Below are 19,226 nucleotides of genomic sequence, written 5' to 3' on the forward strand. Positions count from 1 at the left end.
GAGTCTGAGAAGCACTGGTTGGTGTGATCATTGATTATACTGTCTGTATTGGTGCTTGGCCTAGTGCCAGGATATGGGAGGATAATCTCAGATGCCAAGTTTAGCACCATCAGCTGATGGCTGCCATGTTGGCTAGGTTCCACAGTCCGTGGTGGAGGAGTGGACAGTGGAGATGGCTAAGAAGACTGCACAGCCTTCCTACCTGGAGTCTCCACCCTCCCAGGCCCCTGAGCTCCAGCTCTGTAACTCTGCAGAAAGTACTCTGGCAACCCAAGGAGGAATCGATTAATCAATAGAAAGCAGTCACCAAGCATGGAGCAGAACTCGTCCCCGTCTCAGAACACACATGGGTGGAAATGTCTGTTATTTTAGCATATGTTTTGGAAAGGAAAATATTTATTGTTTTTTTCCTTTATTATAACATTAATGCAGTTTCTAAAGTAGTAGCTTTAGAAAACACAATATGTCACATGAAGAAAATAAGACTGACTCATGGCTCCTCTCACCATCCGCATTCATTTAGTACTTTTGGTTGCCATTCATTCTTTGAATAAATATTTACAGAGCCCCGCTATGTTGCCAGACCCATGCCAGGTACTGGGGATTTAGGGTGAAGAACACAGTTCCTGTTTTTAAGCAGCTCAAAGCCTGAGGCTGGGTATAGAAGACAAGCTCTGAACAAGTTACAGACTGCAGTACATTCACTTCCCAGTGCTGCTGAGACAAAATAGCACAAATAAGACAGCTCAGAGCAACCTGGATCTGTTCTCCCACAGCTCTGGAGGTTGGGAATTAGAAATCAAGGTGTCTGGCAGGTCGATTCCTGGTGGCTACTGGCAGTCCTTGGCTTGTTGACTCCAGCCTGGACTTATATATGTTCTTCCTTTGGCTCTGTTCAGTGCTGTCTCCCCGCAGGGCATACAAGCTGGAGTAGGGACAACCCCACCCCACCGCCTTTCAGACTAACTTTAATCACATCTGCAAAGATCACATTTTCAGTCCAGGCTACACGCAAGGTTCAGGGCCTCAGGACTTTAACCCATTACATTCAAGGACTGGACAGAGTTTGGGAGCAGCAAGAGGGGACTGACTTTGCCCTGGAAGATTTCTAGGAATGATGACGTTCAGGAGGGAACTGAGGGAGGAGTCAGAATCAGGTAGGTAAGAGCAGAGGGGCAGACAAGCATGCAGTTCTTGGAACATGATGGTAGGGGAAAGATGTAGAAGAGTGTCCCAGGTAAACAGAGGAACACAGTGGCACTTGTGAAGAATGAAACGAAGTTAGTATGGTCCTAATACAGGATAGCACAAGAAGCCAGGATGTAGTGGGACCTATGGGGGGGGGTGGAGTCAGGGACTGAAGTCAGAGCAGGGATATGGGGTGACTGGGGTCAAGCAAAGGGGTGTGATTCACTGTGTGAAAACCATGTCTTTCTGTGACTGACCATCCTGGAGGCCTGAGTTACTCCAAGTTGTGGTTCTGAGGGGTCCACAGAGCCATGCCCTTTGGAGTGCCCTGGCTGGGAGAAGGCACATGTTAGCTCTAAGCCTGGAAGGAAGCAGGCAGTGGCCCTTGCTTTCCATATGCCTACTCCTCTGGCCAAAGTCTGCTGGACCTGCGAGGACACTGAGCCCCGGGACAGAGGCAGGCATGTGGTCACTCCCCCCTGCCTTACTGTGAGGGCTGTGACTGAGAATGTGTCCCTGGCTTGGGTGGTGCTGAGGAGACCCAGATGCTGGGGGAAACACAGATCTCTCAGGAAGGTATTTTCAGTGCTCTGCTTTCAGGGACTGTCTGGAGCCTGGTGCCTCCCATCATAGAAAGGCCTATGGGTCTCACTCATCCTGTATCACACCCTCAGAGAGCTGTTCCTTTTCTGCGTGTGATGGGAGGGGGCCCCAACCTTACCCAAAGCTGCCTGTAACTGCATTGCCTGGGCTGGGTGGGCCAGTCTGGGTGGAGGAGAAGTGGGTCAGCTGGTAGCCATGGTGACAGCAGCTGCTCCCTGCCAGCCTTCCCATCTCTTTACCACAAACCTCCCCGATGAGCTTCTTTGTCCAGTCTAGCAGAGATGGGGCCAGGAGAATGGGTTGGGGGTTGGAATGCGTGTGTGTGAGTGTGTGTGTGTGTGTGTGTGTGTGTGTGTGTGTGTGTGTGTGTGTGTGTGTTCACGCTCACGCAGAGCCTGCTCCAAGCTGGTGTCTGGGCTTCAGCCTAGGGAGCCAGGCTTGGGCTATCACACGCTCGCCTTCCTGCCTCCCATTGGAAGCCAGGGCCTTTGCTGTTGCTCCTCTGACTGGGCAGAGCCAAGGGGAGGAGACACTGCTTGTGACTATGTGAGGTGTGTACATGGACTCTGAATAGCTGTGTGTCTGCTTCTGTGTGTCTTTGTGTGGGTGAGTGCCTTGGTGAACACGTGTGTTTCTGTCTGTAAAACGTGGGTAGCAGCTCTGTGGGTCTGTATGATGTATCACATTTGAAATTGTGTGTCCTCTCTCTCTCCCTCTCTTCCTTCCTCTCTCCTTCTCTCCCTTCCTGTCTATCTCCCTCCCTATCTCTTTCCCTGTCTCCCCCACCTTCTTTGTATGTATGTGTGTTGGGGGGGTGTTGTCTGGAAATACAGAGGTGCCCACATTAGGAGGTTGGGTGGGGTGTGCTCCCCAGCCTGGCAGCCTGTGCTTTCTGGACTCGCCTGTCTAGCCCACCACACACCAACCCTGTCACCCTCCCACCGCTCCCTACATAGAGGACAGAGGGGCTGGAGTCAGGCCCTCCACCAGGGTGTGAGGCAGGGTTCTTAGGCAGCAGACCTAGCATGGAGCACAGGCTCTAGATAGATCCCGACATAGCCACCTGCCCCCACAACTGAGAGGTGCGTATGAAACTCACACACCTAGAGAGGTGGTTGTGGGGTTCGCCCTGGGCCTCTCTCTAAACAGGCTGCACATGGGGGCGGGAACTAACTCTGGAAACACGTTCACCATGTTCCGGGCACCATCCTTCACGGCAAGCAGGTAACTGCCCAGCTGGGCTGCACACGCACGCGCACACACACACACACACCAATCTTGTTTTGTAACCTTTTATCTAACGCTCCTAGAGCAGAGCGCACGTGGTCATCCCACTCTAGGGAAGAGGAGCCGTGTGCTGGGGGCTGGAGACAAACGCTCTAACCCTGCTTGTGAGTGGCTGTCACTGCCTCGCTCCTGAGCACATGCTTTTTGGTTTTTTGTTTGTTTTGTCCTTTTCCATCAGCTCCTGTTGGCCCAGCTGACCCAGAGTCCGCTGGAAAAGCTGGGTGGGTCCAGGTAGCCAGCAGATTCTTCTAGAAGACATGAAGGGCTTGGGACTCTGGGCAGCTTTCTCAGCATTAGGGGTGCCCTCCACCTTGACTGCTGGCTGGGGCAGTCGTTCTCAGGCTGAGGATCTGGGCCCTTTCACAGGGGTCGCCTAAGGTCATCAAAAAACACAGATATTTACATTACGATCCATAACAGTAGCAACGTTACAGTTATGAAGTAGCAACAATAATTTTATGGCTGGGTGGTGTCACTGCAGCATGAGGAGCTGTGTTACAGGGCTGCCGCCTTGGAAGGCTGAGGACCACTGGTCTAAGGGACAAACAGGTGCAGGGGATATACGGAGAGCAGACTGGGGGGGGGGGCTGGGCTCCTGAGCACTCTGGCCCGCACCGGTCCTTCCTGTGTTAGAGAATGTGTGGTGGCACCTGCCTGCTATCCCACACTCAGGGTGTGGAGGCAGGAAGGTCAGGAGTTCAAGACTGTCCTCAACTATACTGAGCTGGAAGCCACCTGGGCTGCTTGAGACCATGTCTCTAAGGCAGATGGAGCAGAGTTCGAGGCCTTGAAAACAAAACAGACAAACAAAAAGCAAAACAAGAAGAGGAAATACAATCTGAAAGTTGGAAGGGTTTGCTCAGTGTCCCATGGCTGTCTTCAGCGTCTGCATTTCCCTTCCTGCTGCTGCTAGAATTAATTCCCCAGGGACAGAGGCCTCAACTTGCTGTCTTTTTTGTGCCCAATTCTGTTTCCTTGCAGACCCTGTCATCACATTTCTTCCCCCTGGAAGCCTGCCTGATTGCCTTTACCTCCTTTTCTGAAAATTGGTGTCTCAGCAGAATTGAGGCTTCGTGCTGATTCCCTGGGGGGCGGAGGGGGGCTGGGCTGTTAAGAGAGCACAGCCCCTTGTGATGGGAGCACCACACTCAGACTCTGCAGCTTGGTGAGTTTTCCTTTCCTTCCATGTGAGAGGGAGGGAGGGAGGAAAGGAGGGAAGGAGGGAGAGCGAGAGGGAGGGAGGGAGCTCCTGACAGGTGATGGGAATCTGGACTTTGGAAGAAGGGTTGGAGGACGGCCTTGGTTGTATCCCTTTTCCATTCCAGATTCCAGGCTTCGTTCTCCCTCCCTGATGTTGAAAGGGTGGAGTACTGAGGGCACGCCACTGTGGGCTCCAAGGCTGCTCTCCTGAGCATTGAGGGCCTTCTGAGGTCTGTCAGGCCTCTGGGAACAAGGTGAACTCCTGATATCTGCTGTAGGCAGATAATGGGGAGGATGGATGAGCCTCAGTTGCTTGTGGTCCTTTCCTGCATGATGGTACAGGCGCCCTGGGTTGGGGTCCCTAGCCTCCATGTTCTGAAAGTAAGTGGTAAGCTCATCTCCAGCTTTTGGGAGCTTCATTGATTGCCAAGGAAAACTGCTTGGCTTGTTAGCCACATCATCAAGGCTGCAGGGGGCTTTGAGAGCGGCTCCAGGAACTGTGGAGTCCCCAGGGTAGCGAGATTCCAGGTAGAGGTTCAGGTGCCAGGGCAGAAACGGAAGCGCTAAGCCCCTCCCAGGTATCTCCCATTGGAACCAGCTCCTCTGCTGCTGTGTAGTGGGTGGGTATCAGCGCAGAACACTGCCAAGTGAGGTCTCTGCAATTCAAGGAGCCCACAAGAGGATCACGACCTTGAGGTGTCATGAACTGGGCAGGGAAAGAGCCTGACTGCACAAGCCGGGAAACGCTAGCTGTGACCTTCATAGAAAGGATGTAGTTCATTTGGCGCGATCATTGTGTCCATCAGTATGCAACATGCTATGTTCTGGGTTCTATTAGGGCCTCTTATACCCTGGCTCTGCTGCCTTCCCTTCCAAATCCTTGTGATTTGACCACTCAGGGGGTTGCAGTGCAAAGACTACCTTTCTCTGTGTGTGATTGGCCCCCGTGTCTCTGGCTTCTCTCTCTGCAGAGGGGACTTGGAGACATGTTACTGCTGTCATCTTCCCCCACGGCTGCTTGTTGTGAGCAGAGTCTGACATAGCCCAGGCTGGGTCCGAACTCATGGAACTACTGATGATCTTGAACTTCTGATCCTCTTGTCTCTACAACTCAAGTGCTGAGTTACAGTAGTGCCAGCTAGACAAACACTCTTCCAGCTGAGTTCCTTTCTCAGCCCCACAAGTCCCAGTTCTGCCCCGTCCCTGCAGCACAGTCTCTCACTCAGTGTCCTCGACAACAGGACTGTCCCAGAACACCCTCCATTTAACACAAAGATGAAGAAACCAGGACCCAGGAAAGAGTATAAGAGGAATCTGCTGCCTCTGACCCACATCCTGATGCCCAGCCCTCCCAGGTTTCTGTAGTAAGACTTGTGCCATGACCTCAGGCCTAGCACTTTGTGTCTGACTCTTCCTGCCTTCTTGAGGTCAGGGTCAATATAGAGTCACCTAAGTAGTCATCCGTATTTCAGATAGATGCTCGAAGACGAGAACATGGCTCCTTATGGTAGAGCCCTGGATGTCAGTCTGCTTGTCAGTCCATTTATTATTCACGAGGAAACATGAGCTCCCAGGTTGGCGCGGTCTGGAATTCTGTCCCTTCTCACCCGTCAAGTGTCCTGGAGGCTCACCAGGGAAGTGTCTGCTTTTCTACATATAATCTAGGATTTCTGCCCCTTAACCACTCAGCTTGGAGACCTTGGACTTTCTCATCGTAGATACTTTCCTTGCAGTTTTCTTAAAGAACCGGGAGACTCAGGGTGGAGCCTTGGCCTTTGGATGAGGTCTGGATGGAGGGGCGGGGGCTGCTGGGCAGGTAGGCCTCTTTATAAATGCAGGAGACCCAGGTTCTAATCCAAGCCATGCTACTTCCTAGCAGAGTGGGGCAAGCTGTTCTGCTTCTCTGAACTGGTCGCTCTCATCTGCCATGAAGAGATAACATGGCATCTCACAAAGCAACTACAGTGGCAAATTAGACTCAAGCTGTGGCAGAGTCACAGCATCAGATAAGCCCTGTCCCATCTTCCACCAGAAGACTGTACAGATACCCCCAAACCCATGCAGACTGGCACAAGAACTGGAAACTAAACAGAAGAGATCACCACAGGCCACAGAGACTTTCCATTAGCTCTAAGGCTGCTGGGGGTTAGAGAAATACAACCCCAGACTGTAGCACCACCGAGGAAAGCACTCACCACAGCCCCAAAGATGGCAGAAGGAGGCCTTGGCTCACTGCTTATCTTCAGCCATAATTCACTGGCTGGGCTGGCAGGAGCCATGTGACAGAAGGATCAGTACTGTCACAGTGGTGTGGGGACAGTCTTCTTCAGCAGCCAGGAGCCCCCTCCCCATTCCAGCGTCACTTCCCTTCTTCTTCTACATCCTTTTGAAAATTCAGAGTCTCTCAAAATGTCCTGACCCCTGGGATGCACAGCCAGCCCAGGAAGACTGGATGCCAAGATAGAAGTGAGATGGTTCAAGAACAAAGAGGTGGCTTTCTTACTGTGCCTGAGCACAGCCAGCTAATGTGGCCTTGGACTTAACAGCCACGTCACAGAGCCAGTGGTAGCTGGAGACCCCACTTCTAGGGCTGGATAGATGGTTAAGTAGGTAAAGGACTTGCTATGCAAATATGAGGGCCTGAGTTCAGCTCCCCAGATGGTCTAGCCAAATTACTGAACCCCACGCACGTACAGTAAGAGACCCTGTGTTACAAAATAAGGTAGAGAAGGACTGAGGCTGAGACTGGATGCCAGTCTCTGGCTTCCTCACACAAACACAAAGAGACCCCACCTCTGTGTGAGCCAGAGCCATGACGCCTGCCACCCCTCCCCCATAGTGTTCTCAGAGTCCTCTGTCCTCTCTTCCCTGGCTCTTATCGTAACCAGCATTAAATATTTAATGGTATAATTAGTTATTTACTGTCTGTCTCTCCTCCTGGACTGGAGGTCTTAGGAGGGCAGGACCAAGTGGGCCTGGCTCAGTGCTGTATCCCTGGCACTCAGCCTTGGCCTTGGAATTTTAGGAAATTAAACATTTGTTGAATGCAGTTAATGAGGACAGTAAATTTTTATACTTTGGAAAGGGATTTGGCAATATAGTCCAAGAATTTTTTTTAAAGCCCTAATATCAGGCAGAATGCTTTTGGATATAATGGAGAACACTGATCAAACTGGCTTAAACAAGAGAAAACACATTCTTTCTGAGCTGAGTACCAGAGAACAGCAGGCTCCAGGTATGACCTAATATGCTGTGTGCTGTGGTCCTCAGCAGCACAGGCTTCTGCCCACGGCTGTGCTGAGGTGGGAGGGGTATAGGTTGGGAGGAGGCAGGGCTCTACCAATCCTAAGGTAAATTGTTTTAGCAATGGTCAGATGTCTACTCCCGAACAAATGACTTGCTGAGGAGAAAGCAGAGGCCTTAAACTAATCAGTCTCTGTCTCCGAAGCAACAGGCAGGGTAGCACTTGGCCCAAACCATTGTCTGCCAGCAGGGAGAGGGTTGGGTGTTCACAATCCATCACCGCCAGTCAGTCCATTCCCAAGGCAATCAGCAGAGCCTGCGTAGAAAGACATTCATCTCAGCCTTTGCTTGTTTTGCTTGAGTCGAGGTCTCATGTAGTGAGTCAGATGACCCGATTCTCCTGCCTCCTCCTCTCCAGCGCCGGAGTCACAGGCGTGAAGCACCACGCCTGGCTTCAGTCTTTATTTAAAAGAGAGGAAAGAGACATTTGGATCAGATTCAAGAGGAAACAGCATTGAAATATTTAAGTCAATTATGTGCCGTCTGTACAAGGGACGATTACGGTGCCATTGAAACATTTATACAAAGTGTTAATGACATTGGGAAATGCTTACGAGATGATGTGAGATGAAAAATACCAGGGCTTAAAATTGTATTTACGGTGCGAAATGTAAAAGTGTATTTTAAGAGCACAAAACGGAGCTGGGGTAAATGCTGACAGCCAGGCCTCTCTGTGGTATAGGGAACTGTGATTTTTGACTCCACTTTAGACTTTTTTGGGCCAGCACCTTTCGGAAGGAGAAGCTGTTCCTCAGACTGCATAAACTTTTGTCCTTGTTCTCGTCCTTGTCACTTGTTAGGAGAGCAACCTGCCATGGCACTGTTCTCTGCATTTTGCAGATACTCCTTACGGCTACCCTGAGGAGTAGAAGGGCTTTAATATTATTATTATTATTGTTATTATTATTTTGCAGAGGGATTTACTGAAACTTTTTTTAAAGATTTGTTTATTTTATGCATATGAGTACACTGTTGCTGTCTTCAGACACACTAGAAAAGGGCATAGGATCCCATTACAGATGGTTGTGAGCCACCATGTGGTTGCTGGGAATTGAACTTAGGGCCTTTGGAAGAGCAGTCAGTGCTCTTAACCGCTGAGCCATCTCTCCAGCCCTAAATTACACGTTTCTTCAAAGTGGGTGGTAGTGTGCCTGTGGCATAGTTAGTGTAGGAAGATTAAAGGTCAGCATTTGGAAGTTGAGATTCCCTAGGACCATGTAAGTTCCAGGGGCAGAACTGAGTTCTGCAAGCACTGTACGCACAAAGCCAGGTTGCTGGCCTTGGTTTTGACTGTGGCAATGCTGCGGGCAGGGTGTCACATCCCAGGCCTCATACACTAGACAAGTGATTCTGCCCTCATTGAGTCAATTGGAGATTCATTCATTTCATCCTTACCACCTCAGAGCGGCCAACTAATGACCCAGACTCCCACAGCTAGGAGGCAGTGGGGTTGCAGGAGAGTCACAGGGGTCTGATGTGGAATCCCTTTTTCTCTCACCCACCTTCAGAATTGCCTGAAGCCCTGTCATCCTGGGGACCATGTTTAACGGGGAGCCTGGTCCAGCCTCGGCTGGGGCCTCCAGGAATGTAGTAAGGAGCTCCAGCATCAGCGGTGAGATCTGTGGATCCCAGCAAGCCGGAGGTGGGGCCGGGACCACCACAGCCAAGAAACGGCGCAGCAGCCTGGGTGCCAAGATGGTGGCTATCGTTGGCTTGACCCAGTGGAGCAAAAGCACACTACAGCTCCCCCAGCCTGGTGAGGGGTGTGGGCACAAAGAAATGGGGGAAACGGGGCGGGGGATGATGTACTGTTGTTGAGTCTCCAGAGACTAAGAGGAGGTGCACACTCTGCGGGTGCTGATGGGCCGGGGTGTGATCTGCTGTGGTTCTCTCTAGCAGGCAGTAACAGCTCAGAGAGGAAAAGGCAGGTACTCCAGACTGCACGGCGCACGGTGGTGGAGTCTGGAGTCAGCCCCAGTTGTCCTTCCCGGCTCCTGATCTTTACATGCTGTCGCCTCCACGCACCAACATGTACATTTATAGGAAGCATCCGTGCTAAGGGGCCCCATGCGTCTATAGACGCACAGCCTCATGAACCTATTTGTCATTTCTCAGTCCCCTAAGGACAAATAGCCCCACAAATCCAGTTGCATAGTCATGCATAGGTGTTGCAAAGTCACATGAGACAGAGACAAGTACATGGCTCGTGCAGTGACATACCCAAAGTGTTCCTTTGCTCAGGCACGCCTCTGTCACGGCCAGGAAAGCATGGACCGGTTGCTTTCATTACACTGTCCATGGTCACAGTAAACTCTAAAATGGTTGTCTGAACAGACACTTGGATGTATGTACCTGTGCCTCACAAAGCCGCACATGCCTTAGCTGACACATCCTCATATACACGGCATACATTCTCAGACGGCTGGCTGTAGAATTCCAGTTGTGTTCAGACTTGGGGACACCCACCTTGTCTCACACAGCCACATGTGGTCCCCACATCCCAGAGGAGCCAGCTCTCTCAACCCAGACCCCTCAGTTTGTGGCTCCGGTCCAGATACCAGCTGGCTTTGTGTTAAATCTCTTCCAGTTTATTTTGCTCAGAGTAACAACTTCCCCCAAAACCCTTCAAGTAGGCAGCTGGACGGGGGTGGGGAAGGGGAGAATGTTGGAGCATCCAGGGAGGGTGCTCACCAAGAGGCTCCATTGGGGCTGGTATTTGGGGGTGCTTTTCCAGGCCTTAAAATAGATTTTTACAAGCCATCTTCAGGAACACAGGGGATGGTCTTTTCCAGTGCTCAGGATCTCTTGTGGTTTCTGCTCAGGGAAAGGCTGGATAAGAAGGGGTATAGGAGTTATTTGTGCCTTTGGCTGGGCAGTATGGGCTTGAGAATAGGGAGCAGGGAGGTAGGGAGCTGGACTGGAACATGGGGGGCTGGGATGAAACTAAGCTGAGGATTAAAATGAGAAGATGATGGAGGTATTAGATCCCAGAGGTCTGTGTCTGGTGGTGTAAGCACAGGAATCTAGCTTCAGGCTCAAAAATGTCTCATATGCAAAATGATTGGGAGAGACAGTCTCTAAGGCCAAGGAGGGGCTGGCGTGAGTCACTGGGAGTCATTGCAGAGCTCTGCTGTGGCTTCAGACAGCCGCAGGCTGGGGTGAGAGCAGATGCCAGGAAGACCTTCTGTCTTAGGGAGAGACAATGATGACAGAGCCTCTGGATACCTTGTCTTTGTGGTATGTAAGGGCACAGCTGAGGGCTCAGGGTCTGGGGCCAGGGGAATTGGCCAGCTGCGCTTCCAAGTGCAGGCCCCTGTGTATCATCTAATCACTGAGTGTCGTAGCAGGAAGGGCCCTTGGGGTCATCCAGTCTGATGGACTTACTTATCTATGAGACTTCCAGAGCCTGAGGAGAAGGCACTTCCCTGGGGAATGACCTCAGGCTGGCCTTTGTGGCCACACCCCATCATTTACTAGATGGACAGTTCAGGCAAGCTGTTTCACCTCTCTGAGCCTGCTGTTTGTTGAAGACGTTAATATATGCTTTATGGAGCTATTCAGTCCGAGGGGGAAAGATCTTGCAAACTCAGAGAGAAATTCTCCCACTAGTTTCACTCCTGTTCAGCCTAGGGCCCTGCTGAACCAGGGAGGAAGATAGATGTGCAAGGTACACAGCCTCTTGTGACTGGCACGTGGGAGACACTCAGCAAAGTGTTGATACTTTAAAGGTTTATTTTTATTCTCTCTCTCTCTCTCTCTCTCTCTCTCTCTCTCTCTCTCTCTCTCTCTCTCTCTCTCTCTCTCCCCCCGTGTGTGTGTGTACACACATTCATGCACATGCACGAATGCATATACAGGCTTTGAGTATGCCAGCGCCTCAGCTCAGAACACCCTCCTGGGTGGGAGAGTCAGACAAGCACATGGTCACCCCACCATGGGTAGTGACCCAGGGATTGATGCTCTAGGCAAAGATCCCAGAAGGGCACCCCTGTTGCCCCAAATAGAATGGCTTGATTCCCCATTGAACTCGGCTGTGAGGAGTTAGGAGGAGATCTTTGCCTAGGCCTAGCCTTTGGGGCTCTGGATCCTCTCTTACAAGAACCCCACCCTCCCAGTTCGTGAGTAGCCTATGCTGGCTGTAGCCCTGTCTGATCCTCTTTGTCCCTTTGCCCAAGTTCATGTCGTGTCATGTCTAGCCTGTAGCACCAGCCTCTCAGGTCCTGCCTGTCTGCCCTCTTTTAGTCGACCACTCTGCTTTTCTAATGCAGACCTCTGAAATCTCACCCTGGGCTTTAGAGGGCTAGTTCTGGCTCCACAGCTCTCGGTGGAACTGCTGTAAAGTCACTTTTCAGTCAGGGCTGTTTCCTCTTAAGAAAAGTGGAGCTAACAATGCCCTCTCTGTCAGTTCTCAGAATTGTGAGAGCAATGAAGGGTGAGGAGTTTTGGGATCCTAGACCCACACTGGGTCATGCTGGGCTGAAGCAACCTCCTTCTAAATGACCAGTACCAAGGACAGAGCCCTTCCTTCCTGAGCTGTCTGAGTTGGGGGACTTGGGACTTCTGGAAGATGCCAGAGTATAACTGCAGACCACAGCTGGCTGCGGCTGGCTACTGCCTTTTTGTACGTGATGGCACAGAGAGAATGGCTCCTGGAAGCTTTCACCAGGGAACACTGAATTATTGCAACCATTTGGTCCTGGTTTCTAGAGGGAAGCACCACAGTTAACTCCCTGGTTCAGCAGGGCCCTAGGCTGAACAGGACCAGAGCCAGTGGGAGGATTTCTCTCCGAGTTTGCAAGACCTTTCCCCCTCGAACTGCAGAAGCAGGAGTTTAATCTCTGCTGAGTCATACTTCCAAGAGAGGAAGCCTTGGGAAAGGAGAGGGGGTGGCGTGTCAGCAGGCGGGCAGGCTGAGGGCCTCCCTCCCGGCTAGCCCCAGCTCTTTGGCATCAGAGCCCAGACTCCTCATTAATGAAGTGAAGGAGGGGCCTAGAGAAGTTCTTAGCTCGGACCCTTCAGGAGTCCCCCGCCCGTGGCTGCTCACACTGGGTTAAGCAAGTCTTATCTAAGAAGGTAATTTCACTTCCAAATGGGTCAGCGCTTTCCCAGGCTCCGAAAGAGCGTGTGTTGAGGGGGTGAGGATGTGAGGGGGAGGCAGGGTGACTTTCAGCCCCCACAGCCATCTGTTTTCCGAGTTAGAGGGGATTCAGCACTTAGGAGTCAGGGACAGAGAGAGTCCCATGGTAGGTCCCGTGGCATGGTTAAGTGGACATGGTTGTGTGTGGTGAGTAGATGGACTTGGGTCTAGATATTAAAGATTACATATATACAACCTGCTGACGTGCACACTGTGTCCATGCAAGACCTGGGGGCCTGTATACAGACACATGAGGTTGTTATATTCACATATATGATAGTCAGCACTCCTGTGTGTCTGTCTTATGCGTGTGTAACAGAAATATGTCAGATAAAATGACTGGGTGTGTCAGTGTGTGTGTATGTATTTACACATGTGTGGACAATAATTTCTGGATGTGTTGACTATTCTAGCGATCTAGAGTAGGTAGGCTGCACTGAGTTTAGAAGCCATATTCCTCCGCACACGGCCCCTGTTCTCTTTGCCTCGCTTTCACTATCCTGTCTGCTAGCATCTGCCCCCTCGGCCTTCTCCCATTCAGTGGGGACTTCCTGAAGGGTAAATGGGGCAAAGTGGGAGAAATGGAGGCCTCCCTTTCCTAAGCTGAGGACATGAACAGTCCCTCCACAGCCCACCATTGGCTGCCTTCCGGGCACTGCTGCTCTGCCCTAGGCACTCTGGCTGACCACTGCACTAACAGTTCTTGGGCCTGTAACTGGTGGCAGCAGATGGCCCCTCCGGTCCGTCCCTCCCTATCTGAGACCACTTCCCTCCCCATCAAGTTGCTCAGCAATCAAGCTTTAGCAGGGGAGTCCCTGCAAAACCCCAGCCTGTCTTCCCCCAACCCCAACCCCACCCCCGCCCAGGAGGAAAGCTGTCTAGAGGGACCACACTGCAATACTAAGGAGGTTGCCATGGAAACCCAGGCAGGCTGGTGTGCTACTCAGAGAGGAAAAGTGCCCTGTGTTTCCTGCCAGGCTGAGGAGGGGGCTGGGGCCCCTGAATAGAAGCTACCGAGTCAGGGTGTGGGGGTTTCTAGGTTTCTATGGACCTTCTCAACCCAACATCAGTCCTGGTCAAGCTAGCTACGCCACTCTGACCTGACATTCGTGATGCTCCCCACTTCAGACTTACCTTGAGAAGACAAGTTTCAAATGGCCAGACTTCTAGTGGAGCAGCAGAGAGGGGTTTGGGGTCTGGTACGATATCTAGAAGAGGGAAAGTAAATCTGGAAATCCTGGAACAGACAAGCTTCCCAGAAGTGAGAGGAAGAAGCAGCTCTTATGTTTTGGTATTTAGGATAAAACAGAATAGGAAGGTAGAGGGGCGGAGCCTAGTGGATGGTGAAGGCCCCAAGACTACAGGACTCTTTATTTCCAATTGAATTTCTTTTGGGGCACACAGCATGTCCCCGTGCAGCTTTGGGGTCAGCTCAGTGGTGTCCCAGCCTTGTCAGACCCCCCTCACCTCTGTTCAGAGGATCTCTTTGGTAGCACTCTTGAGAAGCCTGGGCAATGTTTTGACTTTTCCTCTCTCTCTCCTTGGGATGGGGACCCCAGAAGGGGCCACTAAGAAGCTTCGCAGCAACGTTCGACGGAGCACAGAGACTGGCATTGCTGTGGAGATGCGAAGCCGTGTAACCCGCCAGGGCAGCCGGGAGTCTACCGACGGGAGCACCAACAGCACCAGCTCCGAGGGCACGTGCGTGCACCTGCAGACCTGCTTTCCAGCCGAAACATCTGCATCCCTCCCCACCCAGATTCCCTGTCCCCTCCTAGATATCAGGTCCCTGGGTTCCAGGTCTCCTCAGAGGCCCTGGGGCACATTTTTTGTTTTTTTATTTCAAGGAACTTGGGGCTCCTGCTTCCCATCCCCCACCCTACACCCTGATCCAGAGGAAATGGACAGAAAGGAAACTGTGACCCTAAATTCCTTCTAAGCCTAAACCCATTTTCATGGCTTACTTGTGTGAAATCTTTATAAATCACCTTGCCTGGAGATTAGGGAAAAATTGGACTAGATCCATGTTTTAAAGACTGTCACATCATACCTTGTGACTCATAGGCAAGAAGTAAAATTACTGTAGTGGGTCAAAAGCAGCACTAGAGAAAGAAATAGATACTGCAGGTGTAGCCTGTGTAGCCAGGGTGGCTCACCTGGAGAACCTGAGTTCTTTATCCAGGGTGCAGGTAGGTCCGAGATGGCCTGGGGTCTTAGCAGTCTTGGCTTTTGTTTGGTTGGTTTTTGGTTTTGTTTTGTTGTTTTTTTGTTTGTTTTTTTGCATGTGAGTTGCAGTAAGCATTTGAAAGCCACTGCTTAGACAGACACTCCACAGATCTGTTCTAAATTGGACTTTGTAGATTTTCTGTTTCATCAGGCCCCTATAATTTTCAGTCTCAGGATCCTGTGGCTTATTTAATATGCAGTTATTGTCTCTCTCTACTGTACACAGCCTTTGGCATCCCTGTGGGATTGGCTCCAAGACCTCCCACAGATCCAAAACCCACAGCTTCTTGAATCCTTTAAATACACTGATATGTTTGCATACAACCTGTACACATCCTCCAGTATATACTAGATCCTCCCTAGATCACTTGTAATCCTCAGTGTCAGCTTAAATGCAATAGAGATGCTCGTTAGACAGGCTTCACTATATAGGTCAGGCTGGTCTTGAATTCAGAATTCAGAATCCTCTTGCCTCTGCACCCTGAGCATTGACTGGAATTATAGGTGTCCACCGCAATTCCAAGCCTAGACTGTACTGTTTAAGGAATAAGAAAAAACAATCTGTATGTGCGCAGCACAGACAACGTTTTCCTCCATAGTCTCAGTCTGTGGTTATTGAATCACAGATGCAGAACCTTTGGAGACAGATGGCCAACCGTACCTTCTCACTGCAAATAAGCAGCCATTAGTATTTGTACGTCAGACCTTGTACAGAGTGAGATGGACACCCCAGGCTAGTGGCTCCCTCTTGGAAGCCATGTGCTATGATATGATCGTTTAACACTTGCACTCCTCGCCCTTAGTGAGTGTGTAGCACACCCGTGTCTCCATGTACAAGAGAAGAAACAGGTCCCCGAATGGCAGCGGCTCTTTACCACAGTCATAGTTCTTAAGTGGTGCCCAAGTCATTGTTTATGGCCATTTGACTCCGTAGCCTTTATTCAGTCACACTGTATACTCCTACCACCAGGATACAGTGCACCAGCACCACCTCAGTTCTGAGATTCTGAGTCTACATCTCTTCATTTCTTCTGAGGTCTCACTGTCATGAGAATGTAACACAAAGACTGGGCATGGTGGTACACACATGTAAACCCAGCACTTGAGAGGTAGAGGCAGGACCAAGAGTGTAAGGTCAGAGACTTAACTACATAGTGAGTTCCAAAACAGCCTGGGCTATGAAAGACATTGTGTGAATAAAAAAAAAAAAAAAAAAAAAAAAGAGTGGGTAGAGAGGGGAGGACAAAGACCAAAAATGGGAGGGTCGGAGAGGTGGTTCAGTCAGTAAAGTGTTTTCTGTACAAGCTGAGTGTGGGTCCCCAGAACCCATGTAAAAAGGCCGAATATAATTGTTCACATGCTTATAACCCCACTATTGGGAGACAGAGACAAGGATTCCTGGGACCTGCTAATAGCCAGTCTCTCCAAATCTACAAACTCGAGGTTCAGTGGGAGAGTCTATCTAAAAAACTAAAGTGGAAAGTGAGAAAGACACCCAGTGATGACCTATGTCGCGTGTGTGCACGCGCGCGCACACACACACACAGTCCATGTGTACCTACCCCCGTCCACAAAAAGAGTGACACTGGCTGTTGTTGATCATGGCTAATGAATGCCTTGAAGCCTCTTCCCAGGGGTGGAAGATAAGCCTTGTAGGAGAAATACAGGTTCTGTCCCACAATCCTTTTTTTTTTTTAAAGATTTATTTATTATATGTAAGTACACTGTAGCTGTCTTCAGAACTCCAGAAGAGAGCATTAGATTTCATTATGGATAGTTGTGAGCCACCATGTGGTTGCTGGGAATTGAACTCAGGACCTTCAGAAGAGCTCTTAACCGCTAAACCATCTCTCCAGCCCTCCATAATCCTAATGTTCCCTGCCTATCAGTGACCAGTGGAGCCTCCACTCCAAACTGTCCAATGGGCATTCTTTTCTGAAGATCCTTTCGTGGCATGTTCTAGTTCACTGTGGCCCCTAAGGAGGCTGTCCTGTTGGCCATACCCAGAACCCCAAGGCCTGAGGAGGCAGTGACAGCAGCAACAGAATAGAAGCAAAAATCTCTGGCTATTTGTTATCTCAAGTGTCCAGAACTTTTCCCTGTGCCAGCTGCCCCAGTCCTTCCCCAGACAGAGTAAGCGCTGTCATCTCTGTTGTGGACAAGGCCAGACTCTTCCATCTTGGACCGGTTGTAAGGATTAATGCTAGGAGGCGCTGGCCACTCAGTGCACTGCAGGCAGCTGGCCAGCTTCCAATCACTGTCAGTTTTTCTTGTTACTATTTCCGGCCCCTCCTCTCCAGTCTTAGACCACCCACAATCACCTGCCATTCACCTCAGCCCTGTCATTGGGTTATTTTGGTCTCCACTCCCGTTTTGAACACCATCTCACCTTATTGACTTGGATTTTAAGTTTCTGGTTTAAAAAACAAAACAAACCTCAGTTCTTGGAACTCATTCCAGAGTCTCTCATCCTTGGCACTAGCATTGCTTTCGTGAGGACGCGTGCATCCAGCAAGCCCTGCCTTCTAAGGCTCACTTCAGAGCTCTGGGGCTTGGGCTGGGCTGCAGCTCAGTTGGTGTGGCATGTCCGTCTTGCACGCATGCAGATGGGGTCTGTCCCTAGCACTACCTAAGCTGAACATAGCGGTACATGCCTATAATCCCCGAGGTCAGCAGGAAGGCAACTGGGAAGTCAAGATCGTTCTTGGCTACATCTGAGGCTGAGGGGTGCACAAGAACTTGTCTCAACAAACAAAACTGAGGCTTAAGGATTCAAATGCCTTAAATATCTTCATCATCATCTTTAATGATACCAAAGTATCTTTTTCCAAGCCAGACGTTGTGATACCTACTTGTCACCTAAGCACTTGAGAGGATAAGGCAGGAGGATAGTCATGAGGCTGAGGCCAGCCTGGGCTTCACAGTGAATTCTAGGTCAGCCAGTACACAGTGGGACTGTCTGAAATGCATAGCCTGAAGTATTTTTTTTCTTCAATGTGCAGAAATGACAAATGTTCACTCCCACTTAGAATAGTATAGTTGCACTGTAGAGAGGAGAAACAGACCCTAGGTGGAAGGCCTCTGCATCTGCCCCACCCCAGCCCAGCCCACCTGCGACCTCACATGCCCTGTGTCCCTCTGCAGGTTTATTTTCCCCACACGGCTTGGAGCTGAAAGCCAGTTCAGTGACTTTCTGGATGGCCTGGGACCAGCCCAGATTGTGGGGCGTCAGACACTGGCCACACCTCCCATGGGTAAGTCTTGCTGAAGAAAGGCAGGTTCGTGGGGGCAGGGAGGGGCCCAGTGTATGGTAGAGCTGAGGCAGCAGCCGCAGCAGAAGCAGCAGTAGGTGTCTTCCTCTTCCTCAGGTGCCAGGAAGGACCGCTACCTTTTCTAGAAGCAGCTTTTCCAGACTGTCCCCTCCCTTAGTGCAGTCACCCACTCCTGCTGTGTGAACAGTGTCACAGTGTTGGCCCATGTTGATTTCCCTACATTTCCTCATCTGGAAGATGGAATCAGTAATTCCTGCTTCAGTTCTGCAATCCACCACCCTTCTTGCCGCACTCCTGCTAGATAATTTCTGTAAAGCATTTTAATGCGCTCCTTAGGAACCATGGCTAATTGGACTGGTTCCTCCTGTCAGCGCCTGGCACCTAGGGACCTTTAGTAATTTTCTCATCTCTTCCTGGCAGCTAGGAAGTGCTCAAAGCCCACACTGGGTCCTCTAGCAGCTTTCAAAGCTTCCCCCATCCTTGTGCTTTCGGGTCCTGGCCAGGCAGGCTTTCCCATTAGTCTGACCTGAGCTTTACCTGATCCAGATGTCTCTACTCAGCCCCATCCTGATGGTCCTTGCCCTTTGACCCTCGGAGCTAGGGTTCTATGCCAGGCTTCTCTGTGGTGCTCTCCTTTCCTCCTTTTTTTTTTTTTAAGATTTATTTATTTATTTATTTATTTATTTATTTATTTATTTATTTATTATATGTAAGTACACTGTAGCTATACTCAGACACCCCAGAAGAGGGAGTCAGATCTCATTATGGATGGTTATGAGCCACCATGTGGTTGCTGGGATTTGAACTCAGAACCTTCAGAAGAGCAGTCAGTGCTCTTAACCGCTGAGCCATCTCTCCAGCCCTCTCCTTTCCTCCTTGAAAGAGGGGTCCAGAGGGCTCTCAGGGAGTCAGGCTCAACTCCCTTCCAGCCCTGGGGATCAGACTTGCTTAATTCCAAGCTTTTGCTCAATATCTCAGGCCCTTCCCTATACTGTGAGAAGTGGCAGCCA

The 19,226-nt window shown here is 50.5% G+C and overlaps 1 protein-coding gene across 3 annotated transcripts in view; it reads left to right on the forward strand.

Annotated features, from left to right (window-relative positions):
- The window catches only part of Rims3 (regulating synaptic membrane exocytosis 3), a 40,784-nt gene that overhangs the window by 13,221 nt on the left and 8,337 nt on the right, over positions 1 to 19,226 (forward strand). For 2 of the 3 annotated variants that reach the window (XM_052177238.1, XM_052177239.1), the window contains exons 2-4: positions 9,090 to 9,337; positions 14,278 to 14,419; positions 18,089 to 18,198. In XM_052177238.1, the coding sequence (XP_052033198.1) occupies positions 9,121 to 9,337; positions 14,278 to 14,419; positions 18,089 to 18,198 (469 nt within the window). In that variant the 5' untranslated portion in view covers positions 9,090 to 9,120. Of the gene's footprint in view, positions 1 to 4,059; positions 4,244 to 9,089; positions 9,338 to 14,277; positions 14,420 to 18,088; positions 18,199 to 19,226 lie in introns of all 3 variants that reach the window. The other variant, XM_052177237.1, reaches the window with a different exon arrangement.

This window comes from Apodemus sylvaticus, chromosome 3, assembly GCF_947179515.1.
Source record: "Apodemus sylvaticus chromosome 3, mApoSyl1.1, whole genome shotgun sequence".
Lineage (NCBI taxonomy): Eukaryota > Metazoa > Chordata > Mammalia > Rodentia > Muridae > Apodemus > Apodemus sylvaticus.